Source organism: Eupeodes corollae, chromosome 2 (assembly GCF_945859685.1).
Source record: "Eupeodes corollae chromosome 2, idEupCoro1.1, whole genome shotgun sequence".
NCBI lineage: Eukaryota > Metazoa > Arthropoda > Insecta > Diptera > Syrphidae > Eupeodes > Eupeodes corollae.
This window is the reverse complement of record NC_079148.1, coordinates 30,423,648-30,442,559: the sequence shown is the minus strand read 5'-3', so window position 1 is coordinate 30,442,559 and position 18,912 is coordinate 30,423,648. Positions and strand designations below refer to the sequence as shown.

The window sequence follows — 18,912 nt, the reverse complement described above, 5'->3', positions numbered from 1 at the left end:
GGAAATTCATATTCATTTTCTTGGTCATCCATTTTTTATCATGATGAGGCCTGGAAAACTCACTTGGCTACAAAATAACACCTTGCTGGCCTCACTAAGTTGGCAACTTAAACCAACGTTCCTTGGGGACTTCTGAATTCCGTTTTTTAATTGACTACTATCATCATATTTCCCTTTTAGTGCATAAATGGAAATTTCTGATCTGGCAAGTTATAACTATTCTATTTTAAAAGTGCATCATAAAAAAAGTAGAGAAAAGCATATAGTCAAAAGTGATAGAGAATTCAGAAGTGGTGACTCTGTTTTGCTTTCTTTAAAGTATAATTTTTTGACAGTACAGTTTTTCTGAAAGCCTTTATAAATGTATTTACATAAATCAAAATATGTACCTTACAAAACCTAAACAATTAGCAGGGCAATCGGAAAATATTCTCCGACTACCAGTTCTAACATGTTGAGCTTTCGAAAGTCTTTCCATAAAGATCTTGATGAACTTTCCGAGATTAATAATCAAATACCTAATTAATACATAACTGTTGATCTCTAATGGAGATTGTACAGCAGTTTAATATTCACCTTTGCTGGGTTTCGGGTCATAGAGACATTTCAGGAAACTGTTATGTAGATGAACTCAGGTACACTACAACCCATTATATGACGTTTGGCAAATGCTGGCATACCAATCGCTACATGTAAACTATTGCTAATGCAGGACGCTATGAAGCCAACCACTAGCTGGAATAACATCACCACGTGCCAGGTCACATAAAACATCTGGCCTACACTAGATTTAAAGCGACCAAGGTGCTTTCTATCTAGGAGCAGATCGCATAAGAGTATTCTTAAATGACTTTCACATAAGCTGTATGGATGAGGAAGAGGAGGAAACAGTTCTTCACCTCCTCTCTACAAAGAAATCACACAAAGAATTTTTTGAGAAAGAAAAGTGTAATTGGGCATTTATTTTTCGCTAAAAATAATTTGTGTTTCAATTTCACACAATTCCAATGACAGATTTCTGTCAGAAAAACATTTTTCGGTGGATTTCAATAAGGAAATTTTTTTCAATGACAGAAATATTTAATTTTTCAATGACAAAAAAAAACAATGAAAGATGGAGATACATGTAAATCAACCATAAGGCTAGGCGCGCATGCAACTTTTAGTTTTGAAACTGTTTGGTTTCTAAACTGAGCACTATAGACTTATATGAGAGTCCGCACACATGCAGAAACCATTCTGTCGCCCATTTGAGCAACTTTTTAGTTTGTGTTTTGACACAATTTCTTTGTTTGTGTCACAAGGAATTATAGGTAACTGCGCGGACAACTTAATCGGTGAATAATTTTCTGTAAGTGCAGTAGAGAGAAAAATGTAGTCAGAGTGAATAAGTGATTCCTCTGCATTGGTTTATTTCGTTGATTACTTTCGGAGTTGCTTATATGTGCAATGTTTGGGCAACTAACGATCGAACTATTTGGTTTCGAAAAAGTTGCATGTGCGTGCCTAGCCTAATACTTCGTAATTTAAAAAGAAAAATCAAACCACATCAATAAAAAAAATTAAAGAAGATTAGTTTACAAAATTAACTCGAAGTTATACAAACAAAAAAAAATAATAGTTCTAAAAAAATAGTTGACTATTCAAGTTGCTCATTAGTCGCCAGGTCCTAAAAGTTTCCTTCGGGTATCTCGCAATTTAATTTATTGAAAGTATATAGCAAATGATGTTGGCAGTGCTTATACATGCCCATGTACATTTTTCAAACACTTCCATTTTCAGACCCATTCACAATAGCTAACTTCAATTTGACATTCAAATCAGACAAGAACTGTCAAAATAGCGCGTTGTTATATACATTTTTTTGTGTGGCCTCGTCGTCGCCGTCGTCGTTTCGTTTTCGCAAAAAAAAGAAAAAGAGTTTTTAATTTTCAACAAAATATCAAAAGAAAAAACAATTAATTCATAAGTCTGACGAAAGTGTATTTCTTTTTTATTTTTCTACACAAACCAGCCCAACACATCCAAGTGCAAAAAAGTCTACTCCGCGTGTGCATTTCCCTTTTTTCAAAACAAGAAAATAAAAGTTCTCAGGCCGACCCGACCGGACACTAAAAATCACAAATAAGAAAGAAAAACTCGTATATTCGTATATCCCCTCACGGATTCGCAGCTAAATTTGGAATTAACGCAGAAAAATGATGTGAAAGCCAAGGAAAAAGACTATAAATAAAGAAAACGAATTAATTCTTAGTTCTTTCTTAGTTTTCGTTTGTTTTTTTTTTTTAGTTTTATTCTTTTACTTTCCCAACTTTATTATTTTAAGTTATTTTCTTCTTTTTTGTTCCCTAAGTTTGTTGCAACAAACTTTTATTTCTTTAATAAAAAAAAGAAGAAACCAATCGAATCAAAGGTAAGCCCCATTAGGGTTAGGGTAGGATGTGGATAGAGTTGTGTGTTTTGTTGTTGCTTCTTTTCTTGTACTCTCCTGCTCCTCGCTGCTCGAGTCTTGTGTGCGGTGGTGCTGCACTGCTTCTGCTTTTGACGGCTCCAATGCCATTGACCGCATATTTTGACATTTGTGTGAAGTTTCGTTTGGCGTTTGGGACACCGAAGCAGAAGGAGCACACAGCACGGGGCTGTTTTGGGGAGAATTTCTCAAATGCGTCATTTCTTCGAAAAAACCACGATGATCTAAGTTGAAAACGCAATTAGAAAAAGAAAACCACTTGCACGACCCCACTGCAAGTGAAAACCAAAAACTAAAACATTTCAATTTGGCTAAAAACTTGCACTGATCAAAACCAAAAAAGACATTTTTGCATCTTCAAACGCGCAATTCGATGACAAGAGTCTGAACTGAATAGACAAGAAAAGAAAAATAGAATAACTTTGGTTGAACATAAAATGGGAGTGCAGAGCAGTTAGTTGTCATATTGTCATATTTTTCTTGCTTTCTTTCTGCTTTTGCACTAAAACCAGAAGAAAATTGTAGTTCTCAGTCTATTTTATTTAACAAAAGAAAAGCCCGTGTTTATTATTTTTAAAATGTGTATTTTCAATTATTTGCAGTTATGTCATCCACCGCTGGTAAACGTAAAGAAATCTACAAATACTTGGCACCATGGCCTCTATACTCAATGAACTGGAGTGTTCGTCCAGATAAAAGATTTCGCCTTGCACTCGGCAGTTTCATTGAAGAATACAATAACAAAGTCCAAATAATTAGTTTAGATGAAGAGACAAGCGAATTTAGTCCTAAAAGGTAAGTGTATTTAACTTATTGACAAGTCTTAACTCTTATTACCAATTCGGATGATGAGTGAAGTGATTGAGTTAAAAATACGACCTTGATTAACTTACTTTATTGTTTTGGTTATTTTTGTAGCACCTTTGATCATCCATATCCAACGACAAAAATTATGTGGATACCAGATTCGAAAGGCATATATCCGGACTTGCTAGCAACTAGTGGTGAGCAATAATAAAACATTTCCAAAAGTAACATTATTTTATTTTTTACAACAAAAAGAAACTTACTACATACATTTACCCAAAACCAAAACAAAAGTTGTTTAATCTGTCTAAAGTACTAAAAGAAGTAACTTTTCGGACGAGAAAAAAAACTTAGTAAAATAGGTTTTAACTTAAGATTTAATGATTTGTCATTACTGAATGTAGTTGGATGATTCAATTCATAAATCCTTTTAATTTATATAATTTTCTGCGCAACGTTTGGAATAAGTTTATTACACTGTTCAAAGATAAATGCATGTCCATGAGAACTTAACGAAATTAATTTTTAAGATCTTGAATCGATTGTAAAACATTGGCCATGACTTTATCATTCATCTTTGACCTAAACAAATGTTCTAAACTTTTGAAATTACAATATGTCGGTGTTCAATTGAGACACCGACATATTTCTCTTAATGAAATAATATGGTCAGGAAACTTTTCTTGCAACACTGCGATATGTGAGGACAATTTTCAATATCTGCCACAAACATAAGTTTTACCAACCGTATAAAGACTCTCTTAAAATTTACAAGCAAGCCCTTTCATCAGCCAAAAGACAAGGCTGGAGAGAATACTGTCAATCAATCGAAGACATAAAGGACTCCGCAAGGCTCAGCAAAGTTTTATCGAAGGAACATTGTAATCCTTCATTTCTAAAAAAGCCTGATGGATCCTGGACAGCCTCTCCAGCCGAATCTCTTGAGCTACTGATATAGACGCACTTTCTGTGTTGCGAGAGTGATAACCCCGAATCGCTTGAAACCACAGAGCTAAACGTAGCTCATTTGGAGCAATTCAATTCCGTTATAACCAGAGAAAATATTTTGTGGGCCATCAATACTTTTTCTCCATATAAATCCCCAGGCATGGATGACATACTGCCAGTTATGCTTCAAAAGTTGCATGATGTGGCAGCTCCATGGCTGGAACAAATTTTCAAAGGATGCCTCCTTTTCAAACATGTGCCCATGTCGTGGAGACAGGTCAAAGTAGTTTTTATCCCGAAAGTGGGTAGGCGAGGTCACGAATCTGCGAAGGATTTCAGACCAATAAGCTTAACATCTTTTGTGCTTAAAACCTTGCAGCGCATTCTTGATTACCATATTAGAGAAATCCTAGTTGGACGACCTCTCGAAAGCTCTCAGCATGCTTATCTTAAGGGCAAATCTACGGAGACTGCCCTTAATGAGGTAGTGCGTACTGTAGAACAAACAATCAATTATAAAAAATTTAGTCTTGCCGCGTCCTTACAGAATCCATAGAAGAATCGCTCGTTAAGTTCGAGAATGGATTATTTCTAAGCTCAGTGGCAGGAAGATTCGAGCCATTCTAGGCATTACAATCGCAACAAAACACGTGAATAGGGGAACACCCCAGGGTGGTGTCCTTTCGCCTCTTCTATGGCTTCTGGTCATGGATACAGTTCTCGTTATATTAGAGAGATGTTAGCCTATGCGGATGATTTGGTGCTGGTGGTGTCAGGAAAGTGCACCTCTGTGATTAGTGAAATCACGGAGTCAGCTTTGAAGAAAGTTAGCAACTGGGTCACGAGTTGTGAACTAGGAGTTAACCAAAGTAAAACTGAACTGTTGCTCTTTACCACCAAAACTAAAGTACCGCCCTTCACGCTACCTCGACTCAACGGTCAAATCCTATCATTGTCTTCCAGTGCAAAATATTTGGGAGTTATACTCGATCCTAAACTAAACTGGAAACTAAATATTGAAATACGGGTTAAGAAGGCCTGTGTTGCCTTCTACGCCTGCAGCAAAACTTTCGTCAAAAGTGGGAACTTCAGTCGAAGATGATTTTATGGACGTACACAGCCGTAGTACGCCCAATCTTAACATATGGTTCGATTATGTGGTGACCTGCTTTTAGCAAAGCCTTTAATATTAATAAGCTAAAGAAGGTTCAGAGAACAGCTTGCGTGGGCACCACAGGGGCCATGCGTACTTGCCCAACGGACGCCTTAAACGTTATTTTTGATCTTCTACCAATCGAACTTTTTATTAAATACATAGTTTCCTGCATCGCTATTAGGCTGAAGGAATCAAATAGCTGGTTGTCAAAACCTTATGGTCACAGCAACACTACGAAATTGATTCCCTCAGATATTATCTCGGTAGGCACTGACTACTGCGCTCCTACTTTGAACCTTCAAATCAAATGGGGTGCGCAACAGTCCGTTGTGAATCCGAACGGCTAGTTTGAGAAAGCACTTTTTCATGACAAGAATTACTCTTGAAGGATTTGTAAATTCCTCGCAAGAGGTAATACCCGCGAAAATTTTTTTTTTTTTTAAATTAAGGTGGCATAGCCAGGGATTGAACCCAAGACCCCTTGCATGAAAGTCTAACGCACTAACAATCTTGCTACGGGTACTTTGAACCTTAGTAAGTGTTTTAAGGTTATCCATCGAGAGAAGATTGGGAGGATGACATCGATTCGATAGGTTTCGACACAACCATCTTTACTGACGGCTCAAAGATGGAGTGCGGATATGGTTCTGGGATCTTTTCTGAGTCCCTAAATGTAGCCAAATCCTTTAGGCTTTCTGACTTTGCTAGCGTTTTTCAGGATGAACTGCTAGCAATAAGGGAGGCATGTAAGATACTTAAACAAAACCAAAACCGAAATGTGTCTATCTTTACAGACAGTCAGGCAGCTGTCAAAGCCATTACCTCGGCCATATCCTCATCTAAATTGGTCCAGCAATGTCGCGATGAGCTTGCGAGCCTGAATATTAACCTCGATGTCACCCTGATCCGGGTTCGGGCCATAGTGGTATCGTGGGAAATGAACGGGCTGACGAGCTAGCCAGGCAAGGATCGGCCCTTCATAGCTCACTTGCGGAAATGGTTAACATTCCTCTTGGTGCTATGAAGGGTAAAATCTTTTCTATCTACCAAACTGAATCAAACCGAAGGTGGAGCAATTTATCCAACTACATTATATCTATGAAGATATGGCCCACCTATAATAAAACCCGTACAAACGATCTTCTATGCAGGCCAAGGAAAGACATAACCAGGATTGTTGCGGTTTGTACCGAACATTGGCCTATAGGAATTCATGCAGAACAGTTGGGTATCTCTTACAACACCTTTTGCCGTAGCTTTAGTGACCAAAGAGAAAGTGAAACTATAATCCATTTCCTCTGCAAATGTCCTGCTTTGGCAAACACTAGAATGAAATACTTTTTAAAAGCATTTTTTCACGAACTTGGTGAGCTATCTGAGACAAAGATTACCGACCTAATCTTTTTTCTCAATGCGACAAAATGGCTCTAACATAATCGCTATGAAGCTTCTCTATAAATCTATCCCTTTCAATCAAAGGTCAAACGAGTGTTTGGTATCAAAACGGCTCACTACAGCGCTAATTGGATCTCAGGCAAGGTTGCCTTGAGATCGCCATTTCTACCTACCTACCTACCTGCGATATGTGCATTTTTTGTATGGCATGTTGTGCTGTGAAAATGAACGTCCACATCAATATCTTCCAATACTGGCCATACAAAATCATAAGTCATGGGTCGATATCGTTATATGCACCGTGACTATTAAACCAGCATTTTTGAATAAGTAAAACGTAAGGCCGAATTACACCTCAAGTTCAAAAACCCCACAAAAAAGTAATACCTTGAAGGTTAAAAATCATTTTTGGATTTTCCTATCCCAAAATCCAACAATTCTGCTTATTATCGTAGCATAGGTGAAAATAGGCCTGATAAAGATGATTTTTCGATGAAAATCTAGATTATTTTGATGCAGTTTAAAAACCCATTTAGAAAAATACAATTTTGCTTTTGTTTCAACGGCTTGAATTCTTATGTTTACCTACGTCGTATATCGTTTATGAAATGTTTTATTCTCAAGGTCGATGAAGAATCGAAAAACCTAAGTTTACTTCAACATTACGGGCTGCTAATTGGAAAACCATTTACAATATTTTTGTTATATTTTTAGATTAATAAAATGTGAGCTCCTAAATCGATTTTTTAAATTTAGTTGTTTAATCTTTTTTTTAGTTTTGTTTTTGGCTTCTAAAAATATTGTTGTAGTAGTCATACCTCTATTGGTATAACATAAATACTTCGATTCCATGGTAATTTTGCAGAAAGTCAAATCATTGCAAACAAAATAAGATCACTTTTCAAATATGTTTTCCACTTTCTCTTATCAATTTGAGACCGAACCTTTACCGAAACCCTTCATACACCAACTTATCAAAAACCAACTGTTATAAAGTAGTCTGACTTTTAACTGTCCAACGATAAAGTTTACCCGAAATTCATCCCTCCAACAAACGCTCGACTCTTTGGGGCTTAATTTTTAACGATTAAAAATATTCATCCAACATCAATATGAGCTGTGCCCTTTTTTCAATAATTTATCAATTTAAATTAAGGTGATTACCTTCGAGTTTGGCGTGCTGGAGAACCTGACACAAGACTAGAATGCGTACTAAATAACAACAAAAACAGTGATTTCTGTGCACCATTAACATCATTCGATTGGAATGAAGTTGATCCAAATTTAGTTGGCACTTCATCAATTGACACAACCTGCACAATATGGGGACTAGAAACCGGACAAGTATGTACAAAATCAAATATTTGCTATTTTTAATTTAATATATTTATATTTATTTTTAGCCTCATGGACGAGTCTATGTCGCTGGACATGTCAAAACACAACTTATTGCTCACGACAAAGAAGTGTACGATATTGCATTTTCAAGAGCGGGCGGTGGCCGTGATATGTTCGCTTCAGTTGGTGCTGATGGTTCAGTGCGTATGTTCGATTTGAGGCATTTGGAACACTCAACTATTATATATGAGGTATAAATATATAAAATAATTCTAAAAAATGTATACTAAATTACATAATATTTAATTTAATAGGATCCAGCTCATACGGCTTTACTTAGACTAGCCTGGAATAAACAGGATCCAAATTATTTAGCTACAGTAGCAATGGATTCGTGTGAAGTTATTATTTTAGATGTTCGTGTTCCTTGTACACCTGTTGCAAGACTGAGCAATCATAGAGCGTGCGTTAACGGTATAGCGTGGGCGCCGCACAGGTATGTTTTTTATGTTCGTTCTGTGTTTTTGGTTTGTTTGAAAAAATAAAAACTTATCGGCCTATCATACTCTAAACATTTATCATTAAAACATAATTAAAAAAAACCGAATGCAAAACTGCTGCCTCGAAAATTGTTGGCATTTCTGATCAGCATTAAACTCCTTTGGGTTTTCAAAGGGGACCCGATTTAGTTCTTATTTTCTTCACTTGATCTTTAGTACAAGAACTAGGGGATCTTAAGTAAAATAATGGGATGTAATCGACTAGGGAGATAAGTGCTCATAGCAATTTTATTGATCGATTTTTTTTTTCATCTTGTTAATTCGACAGAGAACTTATATAAGATTTAGATGTATAAGAATAGTCACAGAATATCTCAAAGGTTAACAAAAGCTCATTGAATTGTTCTTATTTAATCTGCTTGGATAATTAATTCCGTTTTTCTCCTTCCAATTGAATTATTAATCGAGCTCCTTGAAGCCAATATTGCTAGCATACTTGAAGCTCTTACAGCAGATATTCAGACCGTATTTGTAGATGAGAACATGTTGCAAACAGCATAACCGCCAGCAACGACTGCCTTATCCGTGTTTTCGGTGATAAGAATACCAGGGATTTGCAAAACCCATGTTATGGATGATTTTGATGGAATTGGTACATTACCTCTTTTTCTTATCAAAAGCTCTTCAAGGTAGATATTTAGATTTTGGATTAAAATGATCTTATTTATTAACAACATAAGAATATGACAATTTACATTTACAAAATCTTTATGGCGTGGCTTTGCTGTCTGTCGATTGGTATACTGTTTATGAAATTAAAAAATAAAATGAATTACTAATGATTTACTTGAAATATTCAATCTCTATAACTTAGAGCTGTTTTATAAAAAAGTAATAGCTTTTCTGACAATTCGTTCAATATATTTCGAACTTGTTCCATTGAAAGCGTATCTTTACCGAAGAAATGTCGCCAAGTTTCACGAAGAGTCGGACATCTATCCATAAAATGAAATATTTCTTCTCTTTCTGTTATATGTATTGCACAATATTGGAAGGTCATCTCGGTGTGGCCTATAATTAAGCGGAAGAAGTTCTACCCTCGCCCTTAGCATCACTGAGATGGATTCTACGCCTAGTTGGTTTCTGAAGTAGTTTGCATGTTGAAGGTTATAGTTGAGTGTACTGTACACCGATCTGTAAAGGGATCCTCTTGCTTCACTTTCATACTCATTCCTGCAGTTTATATCTGTTGTGGAAATGATCTAGTAGAGTCTTTGTTTTTAGTTATTGGGAGGCTCTTGGTCTAGGCTTAGTACGAAATTACACAAACGTGCATGATCCAGCCACTCATCATACCATCCAACTTTTCTGCTCACTGTTATCATCATGATCTTCTTTGTAATTCGACCATCATCCATGTTTAAGACCTTTATAATGTAATCTGACTGTAATTTTAGTGTTTTTATATATAACGGTGATAATCCAGTTTCCAGGTTCAACGCATAGTTTGGTGTGTTCCATGGTAGTCGGAACATGCGTTTTAAGTAGAAGCGTAAAAGTTTTTCAACTTCATCATATTGCTGACCTCCCCATACTTGCGCTGCGTAAAGCATGATTGATTCTGCAACAGATTCAAAAACTTTAAATTTCGTGCTATTGTTAAGATATTTGTTGGGAAAACACATCTTCCAAGTTGAGTTTATTGCAGATTTTGCCTTTGCAAGCTTATCTTTTAAGTGCTTTTCCATTTTTAAATTGCAGGTGAAGATCACTCCAAGGTACTTGTATTCGCTGACAACTTCAAGTATTTCGTTATGGTAGTGCCACTTCTCATTTGCTCGTAGTCTGTCTCCCTCTATTGAAGATCATGATCTTCGACTTCTCTTGGTTGACCACTAGGTTCCATTTTGCACAGTATTCGTATAATCGGTTGATCATCAGTTGTAGCGTTTCCGGTTAATGAGATAGAATCACTATTTCATCTGCAAACATAAGTGCTTTGATAGTAATACTGCTGACTTCAATTCCACCAGGCAGGATGTCCATAACATCGTCGATAAATAGCGCAAACAGCAAAGGGCTTGGAGTACAACCTTGCCTCACTCCAATTTTCGTTTCAAACCATTCTGATACTACTTCACCATCCCAGACAGCAGCCCATGTATCTTCCAGCAGATTTTCTATGACTCTTCCAAATTTGTGAGACATTCCCTTGCAGAACAATTTGTACATCAACGATCTTCTATCGACTGTGTCGAATGCAGCCTTGAAATCCACAAAGAACACGTATAATTTCTTTCCCTGCGCTGCAAAAGATTCAGCTACATTTCGAAGTACAAAAATGTGGTCGACAGTTGAGTATCCCGCTCTAAATCCCCCTTAGTACTCTTTGAGTATATTGTTGTGGTTGATCCAAAATGTAAGGCGCCGTTGTAAAGTAGTCGTACAAATTTTTTACGATACGTTTAAAAAGGATATTCCCCTATAGTTGTATGTCATTATAGGATGTCATTGCTTAAGTTGGTTACTGTTTGTATAAGCCCTACAGAGCTGAACTTATAGAATTCCCTCGTAATGCGATCCAACCCTGGTGCTATGCCATTTTGCAGATCTTTGATTACCGCATTCGTTTCTGTCGCTGTTATTTGTGCATCCAGTATGTCTTCTTCAAAGCAGGGAGAAGCAAATTAAATGGAGTTCATACAGATTTGTGGATTTGTTTTAAAGTGAGAGCACAATGTTTTGATTTGTTTTGAAGTGAGAGCACAATGAAGTTTTTGCTTATGGTGAGTCTCGATCCATTTATGTTACTCACTACATTCCCACAGTCTGCTGAATTTGTGCAATTTGCGAGGTTTCTCGCTTTTTCTAATAGATTTTCTTCTTATTACAACATAGTGCTTTATAAAGTTTATTTGCCTCGATATATTGGGCTCTCAAACTGTCTCCTATAACTCTTACGTTCTCTTGCTTGCTCCCTTCATACGCTTCCCATATATCTTGTTCTAATTGACTAAAGTCAGTGATTTCTTTTGATGAAAGAGCTATATCTAACTTTTCTCTGTAAGGAGCACAATGTGCGTTCTTCCATTTGAGCTTTGGTAAAAGCTTCAGCTCTACCGTTTCCTCTCGTTCTATAGTTTCAAATCCAAATTCTAAAATTAAAGGCTGATGATCTGAATAAAGTGTTTCTTCTACCTCGAAATACGTAATGTACGAATTTAATCCACCATTAGTGCGACAAAGATCAATTAGAGATGAGCCTTGTATTCCAATGTAGGTGTAGTTGCCCTCTTTGTCTCCGAAACTTGTACCGTTCAAAATTTGAAAGCCGAATGCGTCACAAAGATCAATGAGTTTGTTGCCTCTTGCATTGCTGATTTTATCTTTTGAGTTTCGTGTTATTCTTGCATTGTTGTTTTATCAGGCATTTAAATCACCTATGATCATTGAGTTTTGGATGTCGTCACCAATTCTTGCAGCTGAGCAAAATCTCTATCCCATTGATTGCAGTTGTCGAACATCAGTTTGAGGAATCCTCATTCAGATTCGACTACAAACTCACAGGCGATTCCGACTAAGTTATTTTTATACCCAAAGTAGCAGCCTCCACTTAAAATCATAGTCAACGAGTTTCCCCTGCATAGCTTCAAAATTATTTTCAGTAAGGAATGATTAATAAATTTTTAAAAATCTACATACATAATCTTATTTAATCTTCAAGGTATAAATCGTTGTTCGAGTGAAAAAAAAAGAAACGCAGAAAATGTCTTTTAATTTTTCTCTGCATCTTGTAACTTCATCTCTACTGTTAAAAAAAATTTGTTCAAATTATGGTTTAGAAAGAAGCAAGATTCATATAACATAAAAACCATTAAACCATTTTAAATTATTGTTTTCTTATTTTTTATACCTATAACAAAAGCTTACGAAATTTGAAAAGCTTTGAACTTAACCAAACCTTTCAACATTAGTTTTAGTACAGGGTATCCGGGGAACTATTTAATATTTGACTGTCCTAACTATCGGAAATCTTATTAGAGCTCTATTACTTTTAAATATACATTTATTAACTATACTTTCAATTTGTTTAAATTTCAGTTCCTGTCACATATGCACTGCCGGTGATGATCACCAAGCACTGATTTGGGATATTCAACAAATGCCTCGTGCAATTGAGGATCCAATTTTAGCATACACTGCAGCCGAAGGAGAAGTTAATCAAATTCAATGGGGCGCAACACAGCCCGATTGGATTGCTATATGTTACAACAAAGCGTGTGAAATATTACGAGTATAAAATCATTTTATAAAAAAAAAAAAACAAAAAACACAACTATTCATACGCTCATACGAAACATCCAAACAAAAAAAGAACAAAATACAAACAAAAAAATCCTTCTTTTTCCTCCTCCTTTTCCTCCTTCGCCATCACAATGCACATAAAACACATGAAAGCATCTATGATTTGTAATTTATTCATCCCTTATAATTTAATTTTATAATTTATGAAAAGATTTTATAAAAACAAAAACAAAAACAAAATAATAAGAAATAAGAAATATTATGACAATGACTGTGTACATCAAAAAAAACACCATCAAAAATAAGTATGATGATTTTATTTTTTAAGTATATAAATATACAACTAATTTTAGTTATTTCTGTTAATTTTGTTTTTAATTTTTCCCTGGTGGGGTAAAAGAAAGTGGTAATATTATAATTTATAATTTTAGAAAGAATATTTTAAGTTGACATATATTTTTAAATCAACAAAAACAAAAATGTATGTTTATGATTATCGAAATAAATAATATTTATAAATATATGGGAAAGCATAGTAAGGAAGTTTAAAACTGTTAGGTTTTAGCGTTCGTAAAAATCTTAGTTTATATTCACAAAAAAAAACAAAATTTTAAATAACAATTTGTTAATTTTTGTCATATCTTTTTAGAATTATTATGAATTGAACAAAAGAGTAGCAATCTGATCTTCAGTCAAAGCTTAATTGAACGCTGTTGCTTGCAAATCAATTTAGATTCTCAAAATTTTGTATCAAGTCAGATTTATTTCTTTTTTTTTTGAGATTAGGATCTGCTAGATATAACAAATGCAATTAAGAGTTTTCTGGCTAGGCAAGTTCAGAAAGACCTTTTGGATAAGATATTTATTCATTTCAATTCTTAAGTCAACCAACGATATATTTAATTAAATCGATTCTATTTCTAAATTAATTTAAGTTGTATTCATTGTATGCTTAATAACTGAGTGTCATATTGTGCAATTAAATATTAATACCTTAATAGTTCCCTTTTCCAATTAATTTTAACATTCAAGTCCTTATAAGGTAGTGTTAGCAGAATTTTTGTTTATAACTTTAAGTCCTTCAGCTAGTTTGTTAAGCTTGCAAAGTCCAAATTTTACTATCAAAATAGGTTTTTGTGAATTGAAAATATTCACGCAAGAAATCTTTTGTTTTAATGTTTAATGCATTTTGACAAAAATGTGTGAAATAATATAAAATATTGATTTTAATTTGGTGATAGCTTCCTTCGCACTAATTCATGATAGAAAAGTAGTTATATGAAATGGGTCTATGTTTTTTATTTAGTTTCAAAGTAAATGGCTTTCAATTTAAAACAAAAAATATATAATTTAAAAATTGATAAGTGATGACAAATTTGAAATTTAAGATATCCCCGATCTCTGTATTCATAACTTCATATATTCCAACACCCTAAGTCTTTGGTTCCAAATAAAATAATGGTCATCACAATTTATATTGAGGCCAATTTTAAGTTAAAAGATTTTAACAATTCTTTTTAATCGCATTCAACTTAAGCCCCTTAAATATTATTCTGTCGAAAAATCATTTTAAAAAACTTTTTTACAAATTTAGCTTGAATATGTTATATGGTCATAAACATGTAAAACATGTTCTCTGGATCAATGCTCAAACTTGGTAAACAAATTCGATATCAGAATTGTTTTAAAATATAATGAAATTCTTGTCAATTTTAAACATTTTTAATCAATTCTGCTATCTAACGTTTATTTCAATTCACGTAAATGTATCTTTATCAATATTCCATTTTAAAATCCGACACACACAAATTTTCATGTGAAAGGTTTTTTTTAAAAAATAGGAATGATAATTTGTTTTATAGGTTAATTTTTAATTTGTGCAAAAGTAAAATATATACTAAAGTAAGAAACTACTCAATGCTTGACCTAAAGTTTTCTCTTTTAGATCATTGAATGTTTCATTGGGCTTCAGTATCACTTACTGACTTTATATTTTTGAAAAGTAGTTTACAACGACAATTTATGAACAACTGCAGCACGACAGTAATCAATGACAATTATGAATATGAAAAGACTGGTTAATAATTTCTCAGGAACTTATTTAGCACCAAGATACTCTAATTGGAATCTAACAAGATTTCGGAGTTGCAAAGCTAACGATTCCTTTTTTTCATTGAAATTTTATTTACTTGAACTTTCACTTTGGTCCTAAAAATGTTTGTATAAATAGAGAACTGAAAAAAAATTATATTTTATAATAATTCAAATGACTTATAACATAACATTTTAAATATAAAATGATGTGCTCAAGAGAGTTAAACGATCTCAATTTAAAAGTGAATTGTTTCCAAGAATCTTCTTTCATGGATAAAAAAGCTCAAAGTTTTGGGTGTATTCATAAACGCAGAAAATCTGCGTTAGTACAATCGCATTTCTTTTCTGATGCATTTATGAACGCACTTCCAATGCAGAAGGTCTGCAGTAAACAAAAAGTTATGACTTAGCCCGATCTGTATGTAAACAGAGTTCATTAACGTCAGAGAAAAATGGCTGCCAAACAAATATTGTTGAACCTCTTAAAACAATAATTTAAATTATTTTTTACCAAAACGTTAACAAAATATTTGCCATTACTTACATTCTTTAGGAGTCAGAGGCGCTTTGTCCTTGTGGTTGTAAAAATTATTTTAATAATCTTTCTGCAGCCAAACAAATTCAGCTGCACCATCTGCCCGACAGTCTGATGTTTGACTTTATGAATGCACATAACGCAGTTCTAAGTTAGGCTGGCGTTTATGAATGCACCCTTTATCTTACTGTAGTACATTGTTCTTTCAATAATCATTAAGAAGTGTTTGAAGTTTTATTTTAAACGAAGGGCCATCTTCTATAAATTCAATGATGAATGATCAACAAATATTCTTACTAAAATAGAATCTATACAAACCAGGAAGTTAAAAGACATTTATTTTGAGTAATTTTATGCATCCCAAATTTCAAATGACTACTTTAAAAAAAAAAATTGAACTTGCAAAGAAAAAGCTACAAACATTATGCATACAAACATAAATAGGGATAGATATAGAAAATGAGTCTAAAAAAAACAAATTCCAACAAATGTTAGCAATTCGGACGTTTTAATTAAAAAGCTTTCAACCATGATAAAAAAAATATTTTGTTTATAACAAAAACTGTCCCTTAGCGATTATTTAAGAGTATCACTTTTTAAATATAAGGATTAAAACATAACTATGTTATATATACACTAATATATTGCACTCATTCATTTTAATTTGTGTACATTTTTTTCTTTGTTCATAACAATAACGCAATAGTAAAATATTCAAAAAGAACAACAAATTCAACAACAAAATCTGAAGTAAAAATTAAATAACATTCATAAAAAAATTAAATAAAAATAATACACTCATATAAAATCAAGACAACCAATAGAACTGAACTAAAATTATATAAAATAAATATAAACAAAAAAAAAACTAAAACAGGTTATTTAAAAAAATACATGAGAGAGAAAAACAAGATTGTTGCCAAAAACAGTAAAACAAAAATAATAAAGTTATAACAAAAAACAGAAACAAAACCAAAAAAAACTTTTTCTTATTAACAGGAGTTTTATGTTGCTGTCTTTTACTTTTTTTTATTTTTTGATGAGATATACATTGTACCACAAAATAAAATAAAAAAAGACTTTAGATGCCGATTAAATGAATAACAATTTATTTTACAAACAACATCTAATTAAACTATATTTTACAAAAGTCTCAAAATAAATTTTACTGAACAACAACAAAAACTAAAAATAAAAATAAAATATTAATAACAAAAACCAAAACAAAATAAACTGAGAAATGAACAGAAGTATAAAACAAAAAAAAGATTAGGTATTTTTTCACTTAAAATTTGAGTAACAAATAATATTTTAAACATTGAAATTATTATTAAATTACACAAAATACTAAAAACAAATAAGTAATAATCACCTAACATACATTTTGTAGAATGCATACAAAAAAAAACATAGTTTCCACACTTTATTATTATTAATATAAATTTAAAAACAAACAAAAATATAAAACAAAATGAAGGGAAAAAATTTAAGAAAAACATACGCATGTAGTTTATTTTAAATGAACTTACAAAGTTTACACTTTGAAAAATGTTTGCGAAAATGTTTAAGTTTTGTGTAAGTCGTCTTCCAGTGATATGAAACTCAAAATTGAAAAATTTTCACAAAACTTGAAATTTAAAAATGGTAAAAATTGTACGTTTGTCGAAAAATGAACACGGGGCAAATGATTTTTTTTTTAAATTAAACAATTTTTAATTAAACGCAGTGCAATTCACTTGGAAAAACGTGCGAGTATGTATTTTTTTTTAATAGATCAACGGTTTAGTACCAACAACAAAAATTAGGTACACTAATTAGAATATATACAATTAAAATAAAAACATGCCATTAAAATATAAAAACCAGCACATTCTGTAAGGACAAATAGAACTAACGACCGTTTTTTCTTGAGCAAACGACGCGCTACAGAATTTCATACCGTTATTGCACAATTTCTTTCGTTTTTGAAAAACAAACTATCGTTTGGATTTGTATAGAAACTGCGGGTGACTTTCTGCATGAAAACACGAACCAACGTTGTGTAAACGATTTGCTTTTTGTATTCCAAAAAATTAACCAATTTGGTTGCAAGCGTTGCAGAATCCCATAAATCGTTATTACGATCGTTTAGTTTTTGATAAATTCTGAGCCCACTTTTCATGACGATAAAGCTCAATAAATTAAGCTATGATATTGTTCTTTTTTGTAAAGATAAACCAATTTTAAAAAAGTGGGTTAGAAACATGTTGAGTTCTCAAGAACAAGGTTACACTAGTGTCTCCACTAAAGATCACACAAACAAAAAAACTGAGAAATTCTAGGATTCTCCCAAAGCTGGGTCTTTAGTAGCTTAATTATAATTTTTTAAAAAGAGCTTGCGGGCCCATATCACTTACTGCCCTTTATTTAAATTGGCCCAACAACAAATTAATGTTTTATTATTATAAGGTTTCTGATTTTCCAAAACTGGGATTTTGTTATCTTAGTCATGTCTGAATATGAATATTTAAGACTTTAATTTTGGGCAACAACCTGTCTACATTTCCGTCTCGCAGAGATCAATTTTGAAGACAGGTGAGCAAACCTACCGCTGCATTATATCTAACCCGGCATGTATTTATTTTAATTATGAAAAATAGGTACTCACTAAAAATGCTAAACATACGAATAAAAGTTAAAAAAAAAGTTAAAGTGAAATTTACAAACAAAAATATATAAAAATAAATAAACACTGTACAATTTCAGCAAAAATTAAAGATTTATTTCTATCTGTTTTATTTTTGGTAAGAGTTTGTATTTTTGTTTACATTTTTATATTAATACATAGGAAAAAATATATATTTAAAACCAACACTAATCTTAGTAATCTCTGTATATTGTAAAAACATTAATACTAAAAATAAAATATTTAAACAAAAAACTACCATCAACTAAAAATGTGAAATAAACTAAACGATTTTTACCACATGAATAAAATCTAAACAGATGATATAATAATAATTTAAAAAAAAAAAACAAAAAAGTTAATACAAGAAAAAGAATCTTTGTTCGGATGAAATTACAAATAAAAAATAAACAAAACAAAAACTATTTGAGGATTCAAAGCTTAAGTCAACAATAAATGGTAATGATAATGAATATAAAATATAAATTTTATCATATAAGAGAAAAACGAAAAATATCTGCTCTCATTTTGTACCACATTATATATTATCTTATCAAATACAAAAATACATATATTTAAAACAAAATTGTAAAAACAAAACAAAAACAAAAAAAAAACATTTAATAAACTCGAAGTTCAAAACCAATATAACAAAATAATAATAACAAAAACAAAAAACAATGAAAATACTAGGGTTTA

General features: G+C 32.7%; 1 protein-coding gene and 1 pseudogene across 3 annotated transcripts; one reads left to right on the top strand and one right to left on the bottom strand.

Annotated features, from left to right (window-relative positions):
• Positions 1 to 1,846: 1,846 nt before the first annotated feature.
• Positions 1,847 to 13,285, top strand: LOC129944222 (DDB1- and CUL4-associated factor 7). Of its 3 annotated transcripts, none has more exons than XM_056053519.1 (7): positions 1,847 to 2,413; positions 3,073 to 3,265; positions 3,389 to 3,474; positions 7,933 to 8,120; positions 8,180 to 8,365; positions 8,429 to 8,610; positions 12,716 to 13,285. In XM_056053519.1, the coding sequence occupies exons 2-7, from the start codon at positions 3,075 to 3,077 to the stop codon at positions 12,912 to 12,914; spliced, it is 1,032 nt and encodes a 343-aa protein (XP_055909494.1). In that variant the 5' UTR covers positions 1,847 to 2,413; positions 3,073 to 3,074; the 3' UTR covers positions 12,915 to 13,285. The 3 variants fall into 3 exon arrangements, with proteins under 3 accessions (XP_055909494.1, XP_055909493.1, XP_055909495.1); XM_056053518.1 differs by having other exon boundaries at positions 1,847 to 2,923; XM_056053520.1 differs by lacking the exon at positions 1,847 to 2,413 and adding an exon at positions 2,967 to 2,991.
• Positions 9,074 to 9,241, bottom strand: LOC129944223 (40S ribosomal protein S29-like; annotated as a pseudogene).
• Positions 13,286 to 18,912: the final 5,627 nt, after the last annotated feature.